Source organism: Eschrichtius robustus, chromosome 5, assembly GCF_028021215.1.
Source record: "Eschrichtius robustus isolate mEscRob2 chromosome 5, mEscRob2.pri, whole genome shotgun sequence".
Taxonomy (NCBI): domain Eukaryota; kingdom Metazoa; phylum Chordata; class Mammalia; order Artiodactyla; family Eschrichtiidae; genus Eschrichtius; species Eschrichtius robustus.
The window spans coordinates 9,609,440-9,629,914 of record NC_090828.1 but is presented as its reverse complement, the minus strand read 5'-3'; the positions used below and the strand labels follow the sequence as shown (position 1 = coordinate 9,629,914).

General features: G+C 36.4%; 1 protein-coding gene across 22 annotated transcripts in view; it reads right to left on the bottom strand.

Moving 5' to 3' along the window:
* TRIP12 (thyroid hormone receptor interactor 12) overlaps nucleotides 1-20,475 on the bottom strand; it is a 144,940-nt gene that overhangs the window by 57,019 nt on the left and 67,446 nt on the right. For 21 of the 22 annotated variants that reach the window (XM_068544280.1, XM_068544276.1, XM_068544274.1 and 18 more), the window contains 4 exons: nucleotides 13,923-14,028; nucleotides 11,154-11,290; nucleotides 5,493-5,576; nucleotides 4,316-4,411 (listed from right to left, as the gene is read on the bottom strand). In XM_068544280.1, the coding sequence (XP_068400381.1) occupies nucleotides 4,316-4,411; nucleotides 5,493-5,576; nucleotides 11,154-11,290; nucleotides 13,923-14,028 (423 nt within the window). The remainder of the gene's footprint in view (nucleotides 1-4,315; nucleotides 4,412-5,492; nucleotides 5,577-11,153; nucleotides 11,291-13,922; nucleotides 14,029-20,475) is intronic. The other variant, XM_068544293.1, reaches the window with a different exon arrangement.

Here is a 20,475-nt window from a genome sequence, read left to right as displayed (position 1 = left end):
TACAAAAAATGACCACAAAGTGAGATACATCCCAAGAACAAAAAAAGAACTGTTACAAAATTAAAACTTTCTCAATAATACTACTTTTGGTGTTAGGTTGGAATTTTGTACTGTAGGATAAAGCAAATAAATGACTATGTTGTTATCACTGGGAACTGAAACTTTTGGCATGAGGGAAAGATACAAGATAAATAAAACCCCTGCAGCCCTGAATGTGAATTGGCAGTATCAGTATGAACTCATGATTTTTAATCTTAAAAGATTAAATACAATTATTTCCTACTTTTGCCCATTAAAAGTGTCTAACAACAATGATCAACCCAGTAGCAAATACACCAACAGCCCAGACTGTGGAATCTAAATACCATTTCCTATAAAGAAAACCAGGGCTCTCTGAGGCAATGCCTGATTTCAGGTGGGGGGGTAAGGGGTGTTCAACTTGGCTCATCAGAAAGCAAAGAGGGCATCAAAAACTACTGAGATCACATCAGAAAGATCAGATGATGACTACACAATTTCATCATCAATGAAAATCAATGAAATGGCTAAAACACATCTCAACCCGACTGACAATGACACTTAAAAACAACAGCACTTTGAAGGATGCAAAACTGGTAAATAAAGGGTAGGAAATATTTTTCCTATACCAACTATTCTCCTGGGTAACCAAATAGAAGGGAGAAATATTCTTTATGTATTTCAACTAAATTACTTCTTTTACTTCTAATAAATGAAGACTGCTCATTAGATATGAAATACTTTCATTTGTAATCCCTGTTGTCTAGACTTTGTGGGCTTCCTAATATTAGAAAACACTACCACTTTCGCATAGTCTTTCCTCACCAGAGGAGGAAAATAAAGAACCAAACTTGAACCTGAAAAAGCCTCTAGATCCAACTACCAGTTTAACAAGAAGTTTACTTTTTTTTTTACTTTCCCATTTGAGACAACGGAAATCTGACTGAATGGGTATCTATCAATAAGGAATTACTGGTTTCTTTTTCAGATATAATAATAGTAATGTGGATGTATGCATGCATGTGTATGTGTGTTTTAAGGGACATTATCTTGAGCTACATGATGAAATGTTTATAGATAAAATTATATAATGTCTGGGATTCATTTCAAATTAATACAAGAGGAGGGATGTTGGTAGGTGTAAAGACAGACTGGCCATGAAGCAGGCATTGCTGAAGCTGGGTCATGGGCATGGGGGTGTGTCACTGTTTTCTACTCTGGTTCTAGTCTATCGTTTATATTAATTTCATGTGCAATAGTCAAGCCTTAATATGGATTTCCGATGTTTAATGCTAATACTCCTGGGTAGCTCTGCAACAATTTTTCTTCCCAGCCTTCTCCCCAAAAATAAATGAAGTGGAAAAATAAATGAAATCAAATTTCTCTTAAAAATTAAAAAAGCACACACATTAAAAATATGATCTATACTTTGCCATCAGTTAAATTAAAGTTTTTAAAATGCATTTATGTGAGGACTGGAACATTTGAATTCTGGATACTTAGTAAGGATTTTCTTAATATAAACTTTTTTAGACAGTACTGTGGTTATGTCCTTATTTTTATAGATATAAATTCAAATATATGCAAATGGAAAAAGTTAAAAAAATAAACTTGGGAGTGGGGAGAACAACTGAGGATATAAATGAAACAATGGTCAGGTCATGTGGATCGATAATTGTTGATGGGTTCATGGATGTTATTATACTACTACTAATACTCTCAACTTCTGTGTATGTTTGATCTTTTTCATAATACAGATAAATCCTGATTACCCTTAGTTTAAATCCCACACTTGCTGCTGACCTGCAAAGGTCCAACATGACCTGGCAAGTATCTACACCTCTCAGATTTCATCTTCTACCACTCTCCTTTCACTTTCCACAGGCCCCTCCTGCTGTCTCATGAGCATGCCAAACTCATTTCCACCTGCGGCCTTGCACTTCCTCTTTCCCTCAGATCCCTGCAGAGCTGGTTTTCTCACTCCATTTTGTTCTCCACAAAATCACCTGAGAAAAGGTTCCTTTAACCAGCCTATCATCACACCAACAAACGCCTTCCTAACTCTGCTTTGTTTTCCTTCACTGCATTGACATGACCTGAAATTTTACTATATAGTAATTGTCTTGTTTATTGCCAGGGTCACTCTCTAACAGGGAAGCTTCCACGTGGGAAACAACTCTGCTTATTATCCTATTCACGACTCTGTACAATCCCAGTGTCTAATAAACAACACTGAATAAAAATCCATACTCAAGGGTTCTCGAGAACTTTGCAGAAGGCTATGTTATTTGAGAGATGAGTATCAGGGCAGCAAAAGCAAAGCAAAACAAAACAAAAACAAAAATACCAGCTGCCTGAGAATGGGAGAAAATATTTGCAAATGAATCAACGGACAAAGGATTAATCTCCAAACTATAAACAGCTCATGCAGCTCAATATTAAAAAAACAAACAACCCAATCCAAAAATGGGCAGAAGACCTAAATAGACATTTCTCCAAAGAAGACATACAGATGGCCAAGAAGCACATGAAAAGCTGCTCAACATCATTAATTATTAGAGAAATGCAAATCAAAACTACAATGAGGTATCACCTCACACCAGTTAGAATGGGCATCATCAGAAAATCTACAAACAACAAATGCTGGAGAGGGTGTGGAGAAAAGGGAACCCTCTTGCACTGTCGGTGGGAATGTAAATTGATACAGCCACTATGGAGAACAGTATGGAGGTTCCTTAAAAAACGAAAAATAGAATTACCATATGACCCAGCGATCCCACTACTGGGCATATACCCAGAGAAAACCATAATTCAAAGAAACACATGCACCCCAATGTTCATTGCAGCACTATTTACAATAGCCAGGTCATGGAAGCAACCTAAATGCCCATCGACAGACGAATGGATAAAGAAGATGTGGTACATATATACAATGGAATATTACTCAGCCATAAAAAGGAACGAAATTGGGTCATTTGTAGAGACGTGAATGGATCTAGAGACTGTCATACAGAGTGAAGCAAGTCAGAAAGAGAAAAACAAATATCGTGTATTAATGCATATATGTGGAACCTAGAAAAATGGTACAGGTACAGATGAACCGGTTTGCAGGGCAGAAATAGAGACACAGATGTAGAGAACAAACGTATGGACACAAAGGGGGGGAAGTGGCGGGGGGGGGTGGTGGTGGTGGGATGGATTGGGAGATTGGGATTGAAGTGTATATACTAATATGTATAGAATAGATAATAAGAACCTGCTGTATAAAAAAATAAATAAAATTCAAAAATTAAAAAGAAAATACCAGCTGCTTCTTAAAATCATCAAGTACAAGTACACATAATATGAGCACATGTACACACATTGCATTATTTTTTTTTAAAACTTAGAATATTTGATGGAAAATTATATAAGTACAAATTTATTTGTAAGGTCAGAGTTAACAACCTTCGGTAACACTTCAGAAATTTTGAAATTAATCAAGACTGAAGTCTGCAAATAGCCTACTGATTCTATGGAAATATTATCGATGAAGTAAAAAAGAATGTATATGTGTGTGTGTGTGTGTGTGTGTGTGTGTATATAAAACTGAGTCACTTTGCTGTACAGCAGAAATGAACACAACATTGTAAATCAACTATACTTCAATTTTTAAAAATGCTTAAATGTAAATTTTATTGCTTAAGGAAGCTAAAGGTAATATTCTATACCAGACAGAATTTAACTGAATTTGTGATTATGCAAAATCATATTCTTAGTTACAAACTGAGACTTAAACAATCACTCTTATATCTACCATATATGATAAGATCTCTGGGTTATATTAATTTGATTAAATGAGTCTAGTTACTGGTAATTCTGCTGAGAAATCTTTCCTCTCAGGCTCATTTGATAATCAACTGCCTAATGGGTTAAATTTTATTATACCATAAAAAACTCAAGACACAAATCTGTGCAAAGCATGCAATCAGATGCTATAATAATGTAATCTACCTGAGATCCTGTACTCTTCTATAGTTCAAAAAAAAACAAAATGAAGGGTCAATCTTGTTGTAAACTTTGGATGGTTTTCTAATGGTTCCAATTCAGTAATCAAAAATAAAAGGAGAAAATCTTGAAGAGTTGCTATCATTTAAGGTAAGAATGTGCAGAAGCTCTGTTTTTTAAAACAGGTTAAAGTTCATGAAAACTTCCTTATGTGAAAACTCTCTTACATGAATAGGTAAACAGTAAAAACAGCACTCAACTAATTACTAAGAGTTTTGAGGGGAGGACAAATTTAAAAGTATTCACTTACTAGCTCCGCTTCCAATTGTTCTATGGAAAAGTTGTGACATCCGAGGACCAAGAGGACCAAACAGGTGAGGAGGAAGACCCCTGGCCTCTAACAGAGCTAAGGAAAAAAGAAGGGCAGGAGGAGTAGTCGAAGTGTTAATATAACTGATCTTATCTAGAAGTTTCGAACAACTGATTCATCACATAATTGATTTAAACAATTACTTTCCATTTTGAACTTTAAGTTACATTAAACTTTTCAAGACCACTTGTATATACTAATGTAATTAATATAAGTTACAACACCCATGTATCTACTCCAGGGCATCTTAAGGTTTTATGGAGATATTAAATATCCATGCCAGCAGGGACTATGTAAATGGTCCAAGAAAAACCCAAAGTAAACATTTATTTTGAAGAAGTTATGTTAAGCACCTTAGCTATTTCACTCTATTATTTCCCATCAGATATTGATCATGAGATCCTCTAAAAACATAGGAAAAAAATCATTTTTATCAGTTCCCAAAAGTGAGAAAAACTGTTCGTAAGAGTTCTAGTCAAAAAGTGATTGCTGTAAGTTCCTTCAGGAACTTAAAAGCAATCTGAAACTGATTCATTAATGTTTCTTGTAAGCCTCACATTGGGGATCTATTCTATAAATCAGCTGTCTGAAGATAATAAAAAGACATATCCATGTACTTGTAAATAATGTATACATAATATAAAGCTTTTTAAAAGCACTTACAACATTATAATACCTCGAGTTTATGTATACAATCTACATTCATTTTCAAATAGTGGATCAAGAACACAAAAGAACACAGCAAAAAAGCATCCTACTAGATGCAATACGTTATTAGGTACCAGAGCACAATATATTAAGCTACCCCTTGTTCAATATCTTCCTTAACGTATTACTAGCTATATATGCAACCATAATGAAAAAAAATTTTTAGACATAAAAAATAAATATACTATATAAGATTTTTATCTAGTTAAACAGTAAAGATGAAGAGCCAAACGGATCATCTTCCAATTCCAAATCATCAAATCGCCACTACATAAAAAGCTCTTTTTGGAGGTATGGGCACTGCTACATTATACTTTTATGAGCTTATCCGAATTAACTTCAACAAAGAACAGTAGTTAACAGGCAGCCCATGACAAGAGTTTCTTGTAAGCTCAGTAACTCTCTTTACCTTGCAATCGTCCCATCTCGGAATCATCCGATTCACTCTCCCCAGAAGTGGTCATGCCCACAGCCCCTGCAACAGAACTAGAGGCTTCGAAGGGGGGGGGGGGAAGGTGAGGGTTAGGAGAAGAACATTTAAATTCATTATGTCTGGTTTATCTTAAAAAAGAAAAAGCAGAGTTTTACAGACAACAATGAATAAAGGCAAACGTGTCTGCCCATTGCACAACAGCTGTTATTCTAGACTTACTTCATCATGTAGCTTTTATGGAAGAAAGATGGCTCAACTACATTAGAAACAAGCATAATATACAAGCTTTGCATTTCACTCGTACATGGTTTTCACAGTTTCCTCCTGTCTTTGAAACTGTTCCTGAATTGAGTCTTATCTTGAACTCCTCTACCAAAAGTCCATAAAGATAACACTGCTAAAAAACCATTGTGATATTTAATAGATGGGCAATTAGTCACAAACAGAAAGCAAAACTGACATTTGGGGAAAATGTTCCATGTAGATGTGTGCCTTCTTCAGTCTGCTTTATTTCTGGACTATAGTCTGGATACGATCGTTTGCCGTGTTTTCTTTCATTTCAAGAGTGTGCAAAGATTACGCTCTCTTATTTCCAGGACAAAACATTGAAGATACACATTACAACTGACAGAAGACTGCAAAACACTGAAGTACAAAAGAGAGGGCAACTAACATGTCAAAACAAATGCAGAATGAAGAGTTCAGATTCAGAAGGATTCTACTACTCAAAATGCTAACCTGATCGATAATTCAGTCTAAGTAAATAGTGGTTGATTCTACAATATTATAAATCTGACCAGGAGATGAAAATGTATTCCTGTAAAACTAGCAGTTTTACTGTCCCCTCCTCTCAGTGTCTGTTGAGTCCTAAAGCATTTTTTGTACATAGACGATTCATCTGTGTATGACCACATCATCCACAGTACCTTAAGTCCTGTCCACTTGACAGATGGTGACAGAATGCAAGAAGAATATTTTTGTCATTATTAAAAGAGGCACATGGATCACATATGTGAATGTAAAGAGTTTTTCTGAAGAAAGAGATGTAAATACACCAGCCACCAACTCTGTGTTTTCTTAATACTTTTCTTCACCCCTCATTTAAGTATTCTATAATTTCACCAGGATTTTTAAAAAACTTGTAGAAAAATGTATGGTTTAGAACAGGAATCAGCAAACTGTGGCCCACAGGCCAAATCCAGTCCAGCACACCACTTTGCAAATAAAATTTTGTTAAAACATATGCAAACTCATTCACTTACATACCTGTGGCTGCTTTTGTGCTACAATCACAGAGTTGTTCCAACAGAGCCTGCATAAAGCCTAAAACATCAATTATCTGGCCCTTCACAGAAAACGCTGGCAACCCCATGGTTTAGAGTTACAGGCTAAGTAGAAATGCTAATATTAAGGAGTAATGGAGTTTAGCAAAATCCACACTTCTGATGAAAAAAAAAAAGGAAATAATAACTGTACTCTATAAGGCTACTTGTAGGTAGCACTCACTAAATGCTGACTACATGGAGAACGTGTCCGTGTGTTTCCTCTCAACCATACAAAGAAGTATTACAAGCTCTATCATGCACATGAGGAAACCAAGGCTTTGTGTCTTTGCGTGTGCTTGCCCAAGGTCAGACAACTAACCACGGGCGTGAGATGTGAGCCCAGGCAGTCTGACTTCATAGGCTGCACTCTTACGAACTGCACGCTATCAGCGTCTTGAATGTATCCTTCAGCACTAGTTTCTGATTTAAGTGTAGCTGCTTCTCCATGTTATACAGAAACCATGTCAACCAACTCTGCTATTGGGTCCCAATTACGACTGAACTTTGTCAAGTGGCTCGTAAACTTACTTTGAAACTTTTACAAAATGTGGAAAGCAAATACAAAGTTTTGGCAAACAAAATTGTTGGTTTTTCTTTCTTTCCTGCTCCCCCACCAAAGGCACACTCTGGAACCACACATTTTTTAAGGAAAAAAAATCACAAGTTCACTTAAGGTAATGCTGGGTTTTTTTTTAAAGTTTATCAGAGGGTCTACTAGTTCTACGTTAAACCAGTCTACAAATCTACAACTTATGATTTTAAAGGTTTAACCTTAAGTTACTTCTTAAACATATTATTCTAAGAACTGACATAATGAATAATAAATACCTCAAATTGCCCTGCCACAAAGACATTAACCAAGACATAAAACTTGTAAAAGCACAGAATTAAAAGAGCTGTTAAGACTATTATAGTGAGGTCCCAACCTTAAGGAAGCCACAGACCCACTACAAGAAGGAGCAGGGATATTCTGGTTTTTAATCAAGTTGAGGGCCTATTTTGACACAAATCAGTTACTGGACCCAAGGAAAAAGATCCTTTCCAGCTGCCATCCCTTTGATGGCAAGTATTAATAAGCATTTGCTCACTGTAGCTCCCTTTTTTCTAAGTTTTACAAAATTAGATAAACCAAACTAGCTTAGCCTGTGAGTGGCTGTTTGTAAAGTCATGCAGGTAAGGAAATGTAACCCATTAATAGCAGTCAGCGAGAAAGTTACTTCAATCAAGGCATCAAACCTTGGGCAACACACACAAAATCCATCCCGACACAAATATAAAAGCAAGGCTATCAAACACAGAAAATCCAATGTCAGAATTTAAGAGGTGTCAATCTTTTTCTTTTTTTTTGTTTAAACTGGTATCTCTCCCATCTAGTCTCAGCATATCTTTACAGCACCATGTAAGGCAGTTTCCAACACACAGTTAAAGCTGATAGAATTCACTTTTACTTGACAGGAACTGCTAAGGGTTTACCAAATACCTAAGTATAGGAGGCAATGGGAAGACATTTTTAGTGTCACAAAAACTTTTGAGCTAGGTCAGAAGAATGGTTGTTTGGAAAATAATTACACCTTATATGGGCCTTGGCATCAGGTGATATGGTAGCAATCTAATTTTTAGTGGCACTAACCAAAAATAATTAGGGAGAGAAAAATTTACAAAACTGAGTTGCTTTCTTTTTACAATCTGACCCTGTTCATTTCTTGTGAAATTAAGATTCCCAATGCAAAATGTAGGTGTCAGAACATTTTTCCTTACTTTGATTGATTTCTGGGTATAAAGAAGACTTCTTGATTCCCCACCTTAGTATCGCTAAGATTTGCAGGACTTTATCAGCACTATAAAGGGGTGCTCAGTTCTAATGAAGTCTATAACTAAACCCTTCAGCTCTTGGGACAATGTGGGGAACACTTAACTTTCAACTTCAAGAGCTGACATTTCTTCTATGAAGAGCTAGAGGGGTTGCACTCCACATCAGAGTAAACTTCAGAGTGACCCAAAGGGACACCGTTATCAACAAACTTTCCTAAATGTCAACAACACTGGCAAAGTCAGGGCGATATAAGCAAGCATTCCAAAGGTGGAGCAATGCTTTAATATCTACATGTGAAAAAAAAAATACACTTATATCAACGAGGCCACTGAAATAAGTCAAGAAGAAATGATCTTTAAAAATAAAGAAACACTGAAAAATGAATATATACATAAGACTGAAGAGATTAATCTCTTTAAATTAGTAAAAACATTATTTCAAAATAAATGTTTCAAATGAAGTGAGTCTTATACCAACTGTATAAGAACTGTCTGAGAATGGACACTTGCCATAAGATGCTCTAAGTTACCACCATCAGTTTGTACTGTACACGAACTTAGAGGGTTTTACTTTTCTTTAAATTCCAGTTTTACATACTGAGAAACGAAAGCACATTACACTGAAGAACTTAATATAAAGCTAGTAATAAGTAATCTGCCTCTTTCCCCAGAAGCACTTTAGTGAGCTGGCAGAGGAACCCCTGTAGTACGTACAAGGGATCCAGCCTCCAAGAGGTAATAAAGTTAATGCTGCTCTAATACCAGTGAACATGCACATGTATCTTTTACATAAACTCAGAAAGCACCTAGATCACAACGGGATTTCAAATACGGATGACAATGAAACACAGGCGAGCCTTTAGGAGGGCAATCTCAGGAACCTAATCCCTTGAAGCTTTTATCCTCTTCGGCAAATATACCAGGGAACAAAATTTTACACACCACCCCCTCATTCTGGCCTCCAATTACACCCCCATGAATTAAACAAACTCGAGCAACCATAGGGAAGCAGAACACCACAGCTGTTGTAACTGTGCACTTCTTTTCTCTAAGACCTGGATTTGAGAGTCACACATCCTAGTTTGTAACCCTGGCAGGCTTAACCATTATGCATCTCAGTTTTTCTCATTTATAAAATGAGGGTAACAGCAACTCACACCTCAGCAGGTTGTTCTGAATATTAAATGAGAATATACGTAAAGTGCTTAACAGTGTGTCTGCAATGGAGTGTGCACTCTGTAAATGTCAGCTATTGTAATTACTGTAATGAGTCCACTTTAACAACACGCTCAGCAGCTCCCTCGCAAAGTGTCATCCATGTGGGAATTGCTCCACTTCCATAGTCAGACTTGGAATAAACATTAAAACACTGGGAAGCATAGGCTGTGTGTCCTACAGAGCTTCAGTGAGTTGCATGTGCAATGCACTGTATGTTTCCAAAAATCTACCATTTAACCCTTCAGAAAAACTATTCTGGGAAAAAGGCACCACCAGGAGAGATGCCGTAAGTTCGCCATGTAATCTATCATACAAAACCAGGAAAGATAAGTTGGTAAAGATGTTAAGCTGGACAGAAAGCTGAGACAAAAGGCACAGAACATAGACAGCAGTGGGCAAACCAGAACCTTCCTGGTAAATGAGGATATACAATCAACCATAGGCATTAAAGAAAACTGGCACCTATTCTGATACTAACGGTAATACATTAAAGAACTCTGTTCAAAAGTTACGAACATACATGCCTACACCTAAAGCTACGCATATCATCCAGATTTAAGGGACTCAGACCCGTATGTTCATAATGATGACTTATAATATTTTTGTATCTGTTCTTAGTGTTAGTGAGAAATGCTTATAACAAGCTACTGTTTAAACCCGTTAGCCACAATCAAGCCCTGGAGTGTCAGCCGCCTTCTGGCACTGGAAATGGGTACATACTTGGGGTGGGGCGGGGGGCCTAATTTTTGCTGGGCTAAGACATCTAGGAGAATAAAAATGAGAAACCTGGAAGAATAGGAATACTAGTCTTAAAGCTGCTTAGACTCAAACTGAATACTTGTTATTTTTTAGGGACTACACATTCTAAATTAAAATTTAGACTTGTATGAAGCAATTTAAGCCACATCCTTGCATTTTTACTATGAAATTAAAGTTTTACAAACAATCAGTAGGCAACTATTATATGTACTGATCAATATTTAAGAAGCTTAAACAGAAAGGGACTTACTGCTTCTTAAAAGGCCTTTGAATGTACTTAGTACAAATTTGGATTTGGAAAAAGATTAAACAACAACAACAACAACAACAACAAATGAATACAACTAATCAAGACACCAAATCTATAAAGCGGAACAAAAGCGAAGAAGTGTGATGGCTAACGTCTTAAGATGTATCCGTCTCCTATCTTCCATTATATCTGGTGTACCTAAAAAGTAATTTATCTCCAAATAAATCTGGAAGATACATAAACGCTTTTTAGGCTTAAGAAGTGCCAATCTACCTGCCGCTCCTTGGGGAGTTTCGTCCGTCCGTGCGGCTGAAGAATTCACCGTCTCCTGGTTGCCCTCAGGGTCTGCCATCTTCTCCTGTCGACGCGCTTCAGCTGCTCCTCTTTTGCCCAGGCCAGAGCCTCGCCGACTACAACAGAGAAGTGCCATCATAGGCAGCATCCCCAGTGACCAGGAGCAATGTCCACACAGCACAAAGCTCCAATGCATGGAACACAGAGCTAGTTTCTTCTTTTTACATAAAAATTGTTGTAGAAAATCACTGTGGGTAACAACCAAGACTTTGTATATTTAAAACTCATCCAAGCTATATCACATTGACAATACAAGCTTTTGTATTGTTATGAGCTGTTGTCATCCTTACAAACAGAAGTGATTTTTAAACACTTCAACTACATGGAAAAGTGATTCCTTCTGCAGAGACAATTCAATTCATTTAAAATAGATCCCTAATTCCTGGGTAAATAGTGGACCACTCTATGGACTTTCAGACTGATACTTGAAAATGGGGGCAGGGCAGGGGGAGAGAAGAAGATGGGAAAAATTCCCATCACCTAAGTCCCAGATTACTTAAATCATCAAAAAATTACTATCCTAATAATGGACAATAGCTCTAGCCTTTAAAATAAAAGAAATGAGTATTTAATATTTATAAATAAATACAGATGACATCTGGGAAGACACTTGTCTCCAACTGAGGCATAGTGTAAGATATGGAAAAAGGAATCATCAGTCATTTATCATGAACCAGACTATATTTTATTGATGACTTTCTTTCTATTTTAATAGTGAAATCAGTAAGCAAATCAGGTAGAGACAGAAGACTTCCAAAATTACAACAACTTAGTATTGTTTAAAGGCAGCTCCCCAAATGACCTCAGAAAAGTGCAAAAACCTACTACTAAAGAAATGTTTTAGACTAAAGTAAACTACAGTGAAATTAGATGTTGCCTAGTAAAGAACAAGGAACCAGGCATAAGTGACATGTAAATGAAAGCTCTGAATCACCAATGAGTTCTAGAAGAGTTTATTCTCTCAATTATTAAAACTCTTCCCTAAGCAGGGATTTACTTTGCCAACCTTTCGTTCACAGGGGAAAAAAGCTCATTCCAAACCCCAATTACCAAGCTACAAGTTAGTGGGATTCAAATTAAGTCATTTATTTAACATTTAACTTGCATCAACCATGTGGCACACTCTGTGCTGAACATTTGGTTGCTGCCCTCAAGGTGTGTTAGTCTAAAGAGACCAAGTCGCAGCTGTGATCGACTATGAAAGCACTAAATTTAAGAGGAATCTCAACTAATTCAGAAAAGTTTGAGATGAAGAGCACTGCAGGCAGGTGGCTAGACAGCTTGTGTGTACCATGTAAGAAACTTCTCGTTCATCAAGACAGTGGACCTGAGGAGAAGGAGAGAATGCTGCGGAGAAAGACAGGACGCTAGATTACCTGACGCCACATACAGCTTAAAATTAATTTTCAACTACAGTGAATTTGGTTTATATCTAAGATTATAAACCTTGGGTAAAATGGATTCAAAGTTTGGCCCAAAACAGGACAAAAGCCCTGAAGAACTAAGAAATTTTCTCAGAGGTCCTCATAAAAGTACTGCCAACAAACTTCAAAGGCAAATAGATGTACTAACTCCAGATATTTTAAACAATCCTGACAGAACTAGGAAATAAGTGGAAAAGTAGAGATTAAAGTGGCAAGAGTCCATTTCTTATGACTCATTAGGTAACAAGTCATACTGTTTCCTTGTGTTACTACTGTACCCACGGCCAAGAGCATAAAGTCGATTACCTCAGAGAAGAACAAAAAGAAGTGCTTAAAACCTTTCTACTGACCTGAGTTAGAGTAGGGAAAAGGTAAACTAAAATCAGTCACCTGCACCACTGGTTTCTGGCACATTTAGTAGAGAGAACAAAGTACATGTAAGAGCAAACTACATATAAAGGAGGGAGAAGTCCCATATGGCTGTGATTACCAGCACAAGACCAAAACTGACCAGGCCTGAAAATCTGAGATGAAATTGCAACAAAAAGATTTTTAACTTTAACCTAAGATTCTGAATCAGTTAATAAAGTATATGAAATAATACACTGTATCATATATCAAAGGTAGATAATTTTCTGAAAATAGGCTCCAAAATAGCAACCGGGAGAAACGGGAATTGGAGATGTGAGAGAACACAAACAAAACCGACATTTTTCTGTGAGGACAGGTATTGGAACACAAAATGAAAATTAAGTACATCTCTCCCCCTCACCCATTAAACTCAATAACTGGTGCCAACACTTTTAGAAACGAGTTAGGCAATATTACAGCCATTACAACAGGCATCCCTTTTGATCCATTAATCACACTACTGGGAAATTTAGCTACCTTTAAAAATAACCCAAATCTGCATAAAGATGCTCATTAGAGATTTCTTTGGCAGACTAGAACTCTGAAAACAACCAGACTTCCAACTATTGGCAATAACTCTGTGCAAATAATGTAACAGCAGAGGAAAAGGTAGAAGACAAAGGTGTTGTCCAAAAAAGGCAAGATTAAAACTTAGCAAAAAAAAGGTAAATAAATATTGGGGAAGAATTCGCAAAAATATACAACAATACTAGCTATATTAGAATAAATTTCTTTGCTCAACATTCAAGAGAAAATTTTAATAATTTTTAAAAACGTATAAAATTAAGGATTTTGCTGAAAGCTGAACACAGGTAATGAACTAATCATAAACTGGCAAAGCCCAGATTATTACCTGGCACTAGCACAGGAGCCCGTGGTCTTCTGGCGTGTGCTCCGCCTCAAACTGGGGAGCTCAGCAGGTGGGGATTCGCTGCGCTTCTTGGTAGATTTTCTTAAACCTATACATGTGAAATGCAAAAGTAAAATTTTTAAAAGAGCAGTTACCTTAAATTAAAAATGACATAATTCTTCAGGTCATCATCCGGTCAAAAGTCCATGGACTCTTCCACGGCCTCTCTAGCGGTCTCCGGTTTACTTCCAGAGTTTGCTTTTACTGTGCCTGCTCATACTGGGGAAGTTCATGTGGTGCTTGGCATTCCTGTTCAGGAGAAATCTTCTCACTCTGGCCTAACCTTGACGCAAGCTAACCAACACCATGAATGACAGTCCCTCTCCTCTCAAACCATCCTCTTGAAAAGTTCCTATCACAACTCTACTCTTCCACTACTCTTCTCCACTAACTAAAGCCAAGAGATTTTTTTTTTTGTATATACTATGTATTTCAGGACTTTACTGTATTTCATTTAGCACTTTAGTGCATTCTCTTTGCACTGTCCCATTTCACCTAGTTTATATAAGGCTCATCAATAAGGCCATGAGAGAACAAACTGTTTTCTTTCACCAACTCATTGGCAAGAAATATATACATTTGAACTGAAGGTTGTTCGAATGTCCAATTTACAGAATACTGTATAACTAGGGGGAGAAAGTCAATCAAGCACACTTTACTACATGTTATTCTGGAATCTAACTAATACCTTTATAGGGATAACGGATTCTGAAAAGGTACAGCAACTGAGAAAAGTTTATTGCTATTTTATGAACAATGGGGAAGCCATCAGAGCATCGTCTACTGCCCCCCCGCCCCCCACTCAAACAACACTGTTACTCTACACCGTACATGACATGACAACATACTGGGTGGTGAGCTCTATCTAAACAAAGACCCCCAGCAGTGAAAGGTCTCCAAAGTCAACAGAGCATACTTCCACTGGAACTTTTGGCATCATCTTAAATAGACGTTAACTTTCTCCGAGACCAACTGTACTATAACCATTCTCCAGATCATTTGTTTCTTCTCAAATTTTAATTTTTTTCCACTTCACTGCTTCAAAAAGTGTAAAGATAAGAAATTCCTTACTCTTGATATTGTAAAAAACACCACTGAAGGTTCTGGGAAAGAGGTGGTAAAAAGGATTCTAGACATCTTCTTGACCTTTTAGACTCTTCATTTAAAAACTTCAGTTCATCCAACTTGCACTTAAACTATACATGATGAAAGGTGCTAGGTGAAAAGCAAGCTATTAAAAACTCTTTAAACACAAAGCAGAAATTATAAGGACAAATATCTATGTTCAGACAGGCATCACCATTTAGAAATCTAAACCAGACCTTTTGGGCCCTTCTCCCCCCCACCTCCCACCCCAAATAACTTTTGTGAAAGATTATCTAGACTCTTCAAACCAGCATAAAAGGATCAAAGAGTGAAACTTAAAGTGACGAAAGAAGACTGGCCTAAGCGTTTCTTAAATTTCAATTTTATTTTAAGGTTGATTTTCTATATAGCTGTCACCAGAATTATTTGATGTGATCACAAAGCTATATCTGACATCCTATATACTATTTTATCTTTGCCTAGCTGGATACACACCCCAGACACCTGAAAAGATGGACATGGCATGTAGACAGATTATGGAGCTAGCTTAATATATTCAGCTAACAATGTCACTATTTTTTAATATTTAAAAAATTTAGAAATTTTCTAATATTTCAGAAAATATTAAATTACACTTATCTATCTGAATTATGTGACTAAGTTGGACTAAAAAATGTACAATTTAGAGGGAAAAAGCCATCAGTGCACATTACATTAAAACTGCAAAAAAACATAAGGTACTTTCACTTATAAGGCACTTTAAAAACCTTTGTATTATTGTCACTAATATTACTTAGTTCATGTAATACTAAAGTATCTATAAATACCATAATACAGTAATAGAGACACTAGTACAAATTTTCACATCTATTTAGTGACATTCAAAATAATATTCAACTAGGTATTGTGAGCTACTGCTTTATTGCTAATCTGCGGTGACAGTATACTTTTTGACACTTTCACTACTCATGCCCTATTTTAGACTTTGGTGTTTAACTCTCCTTTAAACAACTTCATTCAAATGTAATTTCCGTAGGATAAAATTTACTCATTTTAAGTGCACGGGGTTCAGTGAGTTTGACAAACTTATTCACGCATATAACCAACACCACAATCAAGACATAGAACATTTCCATCACTTTAAAAAGTTCCTTTATGGCCCTTGCAATTAATCCCCTCCCTCACACTTCAGGTCCCTGGCAATCACTGGTCTTCTTTTCTGCTGCTATTGCCTACTTTGGAGTTTCAGATAAATGGAATCATACAGTGTCGTGGGGATGAACTCATGGTGTTGCACGTATTGGTTCATTCCTTTTGATGGCAAAGTGGTATTCCTTTGTGTGGATGTGCCACAATCTCTCTATCCATTCTTGGTGTTAGACTTTAAAAGAACTGTACTAAGTTACAGAGAAGTAGGGCAGAGAAAAACCAAAACAAGAGTGAATAGAAAACTATTTATAACTGATATCACAATACCATAATGTAACATGACTGTCAGGCTAATTGACATATAACTCCATCCAGCCTGATAAAATAAGAGAACCCACAACATTTTGTTCTCTAAACTTCCTTAGAGGAGAACTACATAAATTCTTCCAAAAGTCTAAAACATGTTTAGAAGATAGAAAGGTCATAAATTCTGGGAAAAAGGAAAGCTGAAGCACAAACTTCAGCTTGGTAGATAAAGTATTTCCTAGAAAACCGGGACAGCTTAACCTTCTTTTGGCCATTCAGCAAACTGACAATGCTAGCACATACTACCTTCACAATTTTATTTTATTTATTTATTCTTTAATATTTATTTATTTATTTGGCTGCTCTGCGTCTTAGCTGCGGCACGCGGGATCTTTTTTTAGTTGCGGCATGCGGGATCTAGTTCCCCAACCAGGGATCGAACCCAGGCCCCCTGCATCAACAGCACGGAGTCTTAACCACTGGACCACCAGGGAAGTCCCTATTTCACAATTTTAGATCGGCTATGGAGATTTTCAAAAGCACTTTCAGATATAAAGTTGTAATAATTCTCATTTTTCAGACACAAAAATATTAACTGACTTGCTTAAAAGTGCATAACCCCACCAACTACACAATTCTAAGCTTATTTTAAAGCAGAACAGACAGTAGTACATCTTCCATATACTTGTGGCAAGGTGTTAAAATTTTGCTTTACTGGTTCGTTTAGAAAACTTTAAACTCTCTGTATAAAAATAGAGTATTTTTGTAGAACTGAAATGTTTCCTATCATTCTACTGGTCAAATATGGAGTATTGTAATAAATGGTGGAAACATGGAAAAGTGTAAACCTACAACCTACTGAAAACCGATTAAAACACATATGTATGGGAACACACATACCACAAACACATCTCTCTGTCCCAGGCTCTGTAATGCAGCAAAACTGCATTTATCATGTATTTTTATGATGCCACTTGGAGAAGCAACCAGAATATCACTGATCAAATTAATATATTCTTATCCACAAAGCCTCTGTGTAATAAAGTTAGGTATAAATCTTGTATCAAAGCTCTTATTACAGTTGACCCTTCAACAATGCAGGGTCCACTTATACTCGGATATTTTTCAGTAAACCGTAAATACTACAGTACTACACGGTCTGTGGTTGGTTGAATCCAAGGATGTGGAGGAACCATGGATAAGGACAGCCAGCTATTAGTTACATGCAGCCCTCACTGTTCAAGGATCAACTGTATTATCGGTATAAGAATATGTGCACTTGTTCCTACAAATATATTCCTATAATCTTTATTCCTTTGGATAAAGGTGAAACTAGCAGTTAGTATTCTCTTAAAATTCCTAATTGATTTGTCTTCTACAATATAGGTATGTCTTACTCTTTTTTTTCCTTTTTTTGAAAAAGTATTCCTAAGCAAAACTGATTTACACAAAGTCCAGGGCTTCACCCTTAAAAAAAAAAAAAAAATAGAGTCCTTTTTTCAAAGTGTGACATTTTTAAAGTGTGACATTTGAAATGTGAAATAATTAAACCTCTTATATATCCAACTGTAAGCTTGGATTTTTTAAAATATAACAACATTTTAAAAGAATCAACAAATTAAGGGCCTTAGACATTTTACTTTCTGGACCCTTACTAATGTAAAAATAGTTAAGATGTTCGTGGGTACCTTCTACTTATGATTGATTTTTCCTTTCGACTTGAAATATTAAAACTATTTCTCATTACATTAACATCTCAGTACAAAAGTATTTCTCCTGGAAAAGGTATGGTTTTCACTCTAACTGTGTCAAATTACTTTAGAAGTAGCAATAGACAACTGGGCAATACATATTCACTATCAGCTTTCAATCTATTTTTAATTCTCACATGATCTGTTACAGGTATGCTAATCTTTGACATGATATACACATATAATCGAACCTACTACACAGTTCTATAATGAAAATATAGCACTCCTCCCAATAATAAAGTATTCTAGCAATGCAATAATTAAACTTTCCAATTTCCTGAAAGATTCCTTCTGCTGTACAAGAATAAACATGAATGTCAATGTATTTCATAAGGTTGTTTGAAAATCAAGCAGAGGAGGAGGGGGAGACTAACCTAACATCTTTATTCAGTGAATAATGACTCCATTCAAATAAATGAATACTTTTATTCTGCAGCTTATATAATCATTTTAAAGTGACAGTAAAAGATGATCAAACAGACATCTACTGTATATTATCTAGCAGCCCTTTTTCTGAGCACCTGCCTCTTTTTTTCTTTTTATTTTTTTAAAATTCTTTGCGGAGCTATCTCCTAACCCTTCTCCATGTGGTACTGATGGAACTGTCATCCACAATACACTCCCACTATATGAATGAGACACAAACTGTCGTATTTTCATCATCTACAATTACAACTCCTCCACCACTATCCCCTCCCCTTCACCATACTAATTCATTTAAGGACAGGCATATGACCCAAGGATATAAGAGACTTTCGTATAGAAATATAAATGATTGGACAGTGTTTTGGGGAAAGAGGGGGAATGAGGGTGTCATAAGTCACAGACTTGGGACTGACAGGACCATCTTCATTTGAGCTCCTGGATCCAGCCAAGCCTGAAGCTAGACAATCTCTTGGCTTTACCAGTCATGTGAGCTGATTTCCATTTAATTTTAATTGAATATGCATCACATATAACCCCAAATCTTCTGATTATAAGTCATTACTGTATTATACTTTGTAGTCTAGAGTAGGTATGGACCAAATCCTGCTGGTAGCCTGTTTCTGTACAGCCCACTAGCTAAGAATGTTTTTTATATTTTTAGAGAGTTGTAATAAAAGAAGAATATGTGACAAAGACTGTATGTGGTCAGCAGACCCTAAAATATTTACTATATGGGTCTTTACAGAAAATGTTTACTGACCTGGACTTTGAGGAGAAAAAGGAAGAAAAGTATAAGGACTTGCCTGAAGTTTAGGGGAAAAAAACCGTCCCTCTCCAACCCCTCCCCTCCGCAAAAAAACATCTCCAAAACACAATCTCTTTGTTTGGAAAAAGAAAAAACAAAAACCAAAAACAAAACAAGACCCAAGCTAAACAATATCTTAGTAATAAAAAAAGTTTCAGTACTAATTTTTCTAGAATATTACGTATCTTGATTTTTTTTTTTTTTTACTTACAGTTTTTGGCATATTCCTGTAGAGAGTAAATACATTCCATTTTAAAATGGAGTAGACAAACTGTTATGAATAAGGAACACAAACCAATACCTTAAACAAGGGTAGATATCTAGAAAAATCACTACAATTCATTTACATTTATAGATATCAAAAGATGACTATACTGATCTTTTAAACACAAATCCCCTATTTGTTTAATATTAAAAAGAGCGGACTTTCCTGGCGGCGCAGTGGTTAAGAATCCGCCTGCCAATGAAGGGGACATGGGTTCGAGCCCTGGTCCAGAAAGATCCCACATGCTGCGGAGCAACTAAGCCCATGCGCCACAACTACTGACCCTGTGCTCTAAAGCTCGAGGGCCACAACTACTGAGCCCGCGTGCCACAACAACTGCAGCCCGCGTGCCTAGAGCCTGTGCTCCGCAACAAGAGAAGCCACCGCAATGAGAAGCCCGTGCACCGCAACGAAGAGTAGCCCCCACTCGCCACAACTAGAGAAAGCCTGCGCGCAGCAACGAAGACCTAATGCAGCCAAAAAGTAAATTAATTTTTTAAAAAATGTTAAAAATAAAAAATAAAAAGAGCCTTCATGTAACTACTTTAAAGATCCATTTACATATCAAATCTGTTTCAATGGGTTTTCAGAACCACTCCTTTTTCCTTCATAAAAGAAAAAAAAGCACCAAATAACAGGACTATTACCACATTTGAGGAGTTCAATTTAGAATCATGTAATAAGATCATTTTGCTACAGGAAAAATTG